Source organism: Tiliqua scincoides, chromosome 15 (assembly GCF_035046505.1).
Source record: "Tiliqua scincoides isolate rTilSci1 chromosome 15, rTilSci1.hap2, whole genome shotgun sequence".
NCBI classification, from domain to species: Eukaryota; Metazoa; Chordata; class Lepidosauria; order Squamata; family Scincidae; genus Tiliqua; species Tiliqua scincoides.
Genome location: NC_089835.1, coordinates 4,505,711 through 4,512,185, shown reverse-complemented (window position 1 = coordinate 4,512,185; position 6,475 = coordinate 4,505,711). Strand labels below are relative to the sequence as shown.

Genomic DNA, 6,475 nt, shown 5'->3' with positions numbered 1-6,475 from the left:
TACTGGATCAGGCCAAAGGCCCATCTAGTCCAGCTTCCTGTATCTCACAGCGGCCCACCAAATGCCCCAGGGAGCACACCAGATAACAAGAGACCTGCAAGGCTTCCTGGGAATTGTAGTTAAGAACATAAGAACAGCCCCACTGGATGAGGCCAAAGGCCCATCTAGTCCAGCTTCCTGTATCTCACAGCGGCCCACCAAATGCCCCAGGGAGCACACCAGACAACAAGAGACCTCATCCTGGTGCCCTTCCTTGCATCTGGCATAGCCCATTTCTAAAATCAGGAGGTTGCACATACACAAAAGAGACGAAAGAGTGTCTCTTTTAACCCCAACACGGTGTCTTTTCCAGTGGCTGCTTCTGGGGGCTTTTTTTTGTGAGTACTTCAGGGACAGAGAATCATCTTGATTTTACTATGTAAACCACTTTGTGAACTGCTCCTTTTGAATAGTGATATATAAATATCCTTAATAATTCTTGGGAAGCTTCTGGGGTGACTTTGGGCTGGTTACTCTCAAAATTCTGGAAAGGGGGGGGGATACAAAAGAATTCTCTCAGGCTGTCTGGTGATCCCTGGCCTATGGAAGGAGAGTCATTCCTTGGGTCTTTTCTACCTAGTCCAGGGATGCTTCCACTAGGACATGCCACAGTGCTTCAGAGAGGGACTAGGCAGCTGACCTTTCTGAGGTGGCACTGAACCCCCCTGAGCCTTGGCTCTGTGTGGCAGGACTGGAAGGGGGAACGAGTCTGAGGTGGTGTTGGTGACTTTGTCTGTTCCCTTCCCTCTTAAGGAAAACTGCCGATTCGTTTAAAAGGGAGGATTACTTTGGCATCACAAACCTGGTGGAGCACCCGGCTCAGTTAAACCCTCCAGGTAAGGTCCTGGGGTTGGCTGCGCCCTTGAGATGGGTGGAAGGGCATGGCACAGGGGCGCAGAATTTTGTTGGCCCACTTGGGGGCGGAGCAGAGCAGCAAACAGCCCTGTTGCACTTGAAAGAGGCAACGGGCACTCAGCTGAAAAAGGTCCTTCCTCTCCCTCCCCACGCACACAGTGGACAGTGACATGCCAGTGACTCTGGAGTCTACCTCACCAAAAAAGAGCAGAAGAAGCTCCGGCGCCAGACTCGGCGGGAGGCCCAGAAGGAGCTGCAGGAGAAAGTGAGGCTCGGCTTGATGCCGCCCCCTGAACCCAAAGGTAGGACCCCTTTGCTGCTGGCGAGCCGTCTCAAGGGAGCGTCAGTATGGAGCGGTGGCAGCTCTAAATCTTGGCCTTTCTCCCCCCTTTCCCCTCCCTGCAGTACGGATCTCAAACCTGATGCGCGTCCTGGGAACGGAAGCCGTCCAGGATCCAACCAAAGTGGAGGCCCACGTTCGGGCACAGATGGCCAAGAGGCAGAAGTAGGCTTATGTCTATTTCCTTTTAAATAAAAGTAAAGTGTATTGAGAATGTGCTCCGCGGGGAAGACTCCCCACCCCTTGAGGCTGTTTTGGTGCCAGGCATAGCCTTCCTGGTTTGTCTGGCTGGTTTTTCATTGAGATTCTGTTAGTTTTGTTAAGGTGACAGATTGTGTGGCTGGTATTCTACTTCCAGTGGTGCCCAAAATTTTTAGCGGCCCTAGAGCCGTGGTTTTCAACCAGTGTGCCACAAATGGTCCACAGGTGTGCCACAGGCGTTTAGGGGAATGTCATTCATTTATGGGGCCATTAGGGGGTGTGATCCCCATGCTGGCGAGATATTGCACCTTGTCAATTGTCCAAAAACCGATGGGGTGCCTTGACAATTTTAACGCCTTGTCAGTGTGCCATGAGATGAAAAAGGTTGAAAATTGGGGGCCTAGAGGCTGCTGCCTGATTTATGAGTTACCCTGCACATCCCTGATCTTGTCTGATCTCGGAAGCTAAGCAGAGTCAGGCCTGGTCAGTACTTGGATGGGAGACCGCCTGGGAATACCGGGTGCTGTAGGCTTATACCATGATCTGGGAAGCGAAGCAGGGTCAGGCCTGGTTAGCACTTGGATGGGAGACCGCCTGGGAATAAAGGGTGCTGTAGGCTTATACCATGATCTCGGAAGCTAAGCAGGGTCAGGCCTGGTTAGTACTTGGATGGGAGACCGCCTGGGAATACCAGGTGCTGTAGGCCTATACCATAGTCTTTTGAGATTGAAGGTTGCCAACCACCCAGGGGTGTGCCAATAATGACGGGACAGCAATGCCCCCCCCCAAGCAGCAGCTTGTCCAACCCTTGATGCACATAGCCTAATCTTCCCTGCCCTTTTTGTGAAGCACCAAAAAGTGGGTCGTGACCCACTGTTGGGTCCCACACCCACAGTTTGAGAACCACTGTAGTGTATTCTCCTTCCCTTTCTCTGTTTGCCACGTGAGCTTTCTGCTGAAAGGCAGCTGATTCATTTTCTGAGTAAAGAAACCTGCTTCCCACAGAGCTCACGAAGAGGCAAACGCAGCCCGGAAGCTGACAGTGGAACAGAGGAAGGCCAAGAAAGTGAAAAAACTGAAAGAAGATGTCACCCAGGGGGTCCATATAGCTGTCTATAGGTGAGCGTCCTCCATCTGCCACCCTCCTGTCCAAGGGTGTCGTTGTGGCCTTGCCTGCTTTCCGCTGCCACTCCCTCCTCCCTCATTCACCAATCCCTCTTTTCTTTCTCCCAGAGTCCGGAATCTAAGTAATCCAGCCAAAAAATTCAAGATCGAAGCCAACGCTGGCGAGCTGTACCTCACAGGAGTCGTGGTCTTACACAAAGACGTCAACGTGGTGGTTGTAGAAGGAGGTGAGGCGTGGGAGGTTGGTGCCAATCATGCTGCCAAAGCTTCAGATCGGGGGCTTGCCTGTCCCCTGGGCTCATTCCGCGAGACAGACTGGCAGCAGCTCACAGCCCAGGTGCTGCTGCATAGCAAAGCCTGTCATTAATCTGTGGAACTCATAGCTACAGGTCTTGCACAGGTGGGAGAGTCCAGGTCTGAATCCCCCCCCCCCCGCAGAGGGGTAATTTCTGCATTGCACCCCAATGTTTGTTTTGTTGTGCCTTTGACTGGCTTTGGTTTTTTTTCTCCCTTGCTTGCAGTTTGTAAACCTGGCGTGTTTTTCCCTTGGTGTGATCTAACTTGCTTGGGTTTTTGGGACTGTGTGTCCTTGCTGGGGGTTTTTATGAGCTGTCATGCTGGTCTGAGGTGACCGACTTCGTTAGTTTTTTTAGCCACTGAGAATGCAGCTCAGAGCATCTCTCCAGGAGCAGGCCCGTGAGCAGGGCAGCAAATGACTCCTTATGGATGGTGGGAAGCTCCGGCCACTTCCCTAACTGAGTTCTTGGGAAACAGCACCCTGGTTTGCAACATGAGTGCTTTTCTCTCTCTGTATTTAAAAATGGTTTTGCAGGTTTGTGTACAAATAAGCTTGGCACTGACTCTCTGTCCCCCCCCCCCCCAGGTCCGAAAGCTCAGAAGAAATTCAAACGGCTCATGCTGCATCGAATAAAATGGGACGAGCAGACGTCAAACACAAAGGGAGACGGTAAGTGTACGTGTGTCGAGTACGGGAGTCGCTGTTAGTAGCTGAGAGCGGTGGACAGCAAATCATAGCTCTAAGCAAGAATCTTGGAAAAGAGAGCTGATTGGACACAGGACACCCTTGGGAGCTGGCGAGTCACCCCAGTGCTGTTTGCAAAAGTGGGAGGGTGCCGTTTCTTTGGAGTCCTAATGAGGACGTGGACATCTGCTGCCTTCCCGGGGAGGCTGTTCTAGAGAATGAAGGCCTGGCTCCTGACCACCACCCTTCTATTTGGGCTTATGTGGGGAGAACTAAGCTGCTAGGGGCGTGGGGGCCCTGGGAGGTTTGGGACTGGAGAAGTGAAGACCAGAGCCTTGACTTCCCATTGTGAAACTGTTCCTCACAACCGTCAGCTTTCAGCTCACACTTCCTTTTTGTTGTCGTTCTTCAGATGACGATGAATCTGATGAAGAGTCTGTGAAAAAGACAAACAAATGTTCTCTGGTTTGGGAAGTAAGTTAAATTTCTGATCTCGTGTCACTCCCTAGCCTAGAAAAACAGGTTTCCAGTTTCATCTTTGGGGAGGGGGGAACTGCTGCTTTTAAAAAAACGTTTGCTTTAATAACTAGGTAATGTTATTACCTAGTTTACTCCTGTGGATGGTGCTTGAAAAAGCACCAGCGGGAAGGTCCCTGCCCCTACTTGCTTACAGCCTGTGGCACTGTGTGGTGGAGATGGGGGAGGACTGCGTAGTGATTTCAGCTGCATGTAGTTTGTGCAGTGGGTCTGAGTTCCAAGCGTTGACAGTCAGTAGCAATCGGCAGCTGCGGGCACTGAGCCCCGGACCAAATCCTCTCCCTCTGCTTTTCCCAGGGCACAGCAAAGGAGCGCAGTTTTGGCGAGATGAAATTCAAGCAATGCCCCACCGAGAACATGGCCCGGGAGCACTTTAAGAAGCACGGAGCGGAGCACTACTGGGACCTGGCCCTGAGCGAGTCCGTGCTGGAATCCACAGACTGAAGGCGCCTCCCTGCTTTTTCCGGTTGCTTCTGAGAGCAGGAAGACTTGGTGGAAACCTTGGACTCCAGGCTCCCACCCCTCAAGTTCCTTGCAGTACATGCATATGATTAAAAGATATTTTTCCAGGAAAACCCAGGAAAACCTGCCCAAGGGATTTGGGTGTTCTTTGGACTGAAAACGTTAGTGGATTTTGATGTGTGCTTTTTTGCGTTCCCGTCTGCCCCCTCCCCCGGAAAAGGATTTGGGGTTCAGGCCGTGGAAAAGCAGAGAGGTCTTTCCCCATCACCACCTTCCTTCCAAACCCACCAGCCTGTCAGATAACGCAGCCCGCTCCTGGTTGGCTTTGTCCTTTTTGGGGGGTCTTTTCCCAGTTCAGTGCTATTGTTTTGGACACACACAGGCAGCAAGAAGCCTCCACGCCGGGGAGAAGGAGGGAGGCTGCAGACTCCAGCGGAGCCCCAGCCTGCAGGTCGCAGCTCTGCCACTGGACAGCGAGATTAGGAGCTGGGGATTTAGCCCGCATCCTACATTTACTGAATAAACTTTTTTTTTTTGTAAGAAGTTAAAAAAGAAAAGCGCTGTTTATTTCCCAGTGGTGTGAATGGGTGCGTCAGCATCTGAGAAGGATGCACCAGTAGTCCTAGATCAGGCCAGTCTGTACTGGAGCAGTCTTCAGGACAACCAGGTGCCTCAGGGGCAGCCCGACGACATGGATGGGATCAAAACCCTGAGCAGGGGTCTGAAGGCACTGGCCCCTCCTGCTTGGGTATTCCAGCACCTGGTCCTTGGAGGGAGGCTGCCTCTGTACCTGCAAGTTGGGTTTTTGCCCCTCACAACTGATGAGGCGTTAAGGATGGTCTGTCTTAATCCAGCTTCCACTGTAGCGAACAGGCTACCTCTAGGAAAGCCCAAAGGGCAGGGCCGGCAGGCAGGCATTGCCATCTCATGCTGTAGTCCTTCCTGCAGCCAATAGTTAGAGGTAGACTGCCTCGGCACGTGGAAGTTCTGTGCAGCTGTTGATAAGCCTACCTTAATTGTATTAAGTTCTTTTTACCCGTGTCTACCATGGTAGCCACTCCCACAACTCAGGGTCGTGGAGCTGTACATTCGGAGCATATTGAGCGAATTTAATTCTACTGCCTGTCAACATCACTGGGTGGTGCAATAGAAAAGGGGAGAGAGGCAGAGAAACCACCTGCTTTTTCCTCACCAGGTGTGCTTTTGCAGGTGTCACAAGGGTCTCATTGCAGTGCCTTTCTCTAGTTCAGTATTTCTCAAACTGTGGCTCGGGACCCACTAAGTGGGTCGCAAGCCCATTTCGGGTTGGGTTCCCATTCGTTTTAATGTTTTATTTTTAATATATTAGACTTGATGCTCCCATGGTATGTGACTGCATTTGGGGAAATGTGACAGGTCTGTGCTTTTAACAAGCTACTATGTATATGCTTTTAACAATGATAGTAAATGGGACTTACTCCTGGGTATGCGTGGGTAGGATTGCAGACTAGAATTGTCAATTTTCCTGCTTGATGATGTCACTTCCGGTCATGACATCATTTCCGGTGGGTCCTGGCACATTCTCATTTTAAAAATGGGTCCCAATGCTAAATGTGTGAGAACCACTGCTCTAGTTTGTTTTGCTTCTTGTGCTCCACAATGGCTGTTATGTTCCTTGCTTTCCCACTCTCAGAAAGGATAAATGCAGTCAGGAATGAGTGGGCTGTGTTGATGTACCTGCTCTTATGGGCACAGGTAGCAGGAGTTGGGGACTTGGCTGTGTACAAAGCAAGAATGCCAGATGCAGGGGAGGGCACCAGGATGAGGTCTCTTGTTATCTGGTGTGCTCCCTGGGGCATTTGGTAGGCCGCTGTGAGATACAGGAAGCTGGACTAGATGGGCCTGTGGCCTGATCCAGTGGGGCTGTTCTTATGTTCTTAACTACAATTCCCAGG

The 6,475-nt window shown here is 51.3% G+C and overlaps 1 protein-coding gene across 1 annotated transcript in view; it reads left to right on the top strand.

Annotated features, from left to right (window-relative positions):
* PRPF3 (pre-mRNA processing factor 3) overlaps positions 1-5,060 on the top strand; it is a 6,385-nt gene extending 1,325 nt beyond the window's left edge. Inside the window, 9 exon segments of the mRNA XM_066610412.1 lie at positions 793-875; positions 1,054-1,074; positions 1,077-1,196; positions 1,300-1,399; positions 2,441-2,554; positions 2,669-2,787; positions 3,444-3,527; positions 3,955-4,016; positions 4,377-5,060. Of these exon segments, the coding sequence (XP_066466509.1) occupies positions 793-875; positions 1,054-1,074; positions 1,077-1,196; positions 1,300-1,399; positions 2,441-2,554; positions 2,669-2,787; positions 3,444-3,527; positions 3,955-4,016; positions 4,377-4,523 (850 nt within the window). The 3' untranslated portion in view covers positions 4,524-5,060.
* The last annotated feature ends 1,415 nt before the right edge of the window (positions 5,061-6,475 follow it).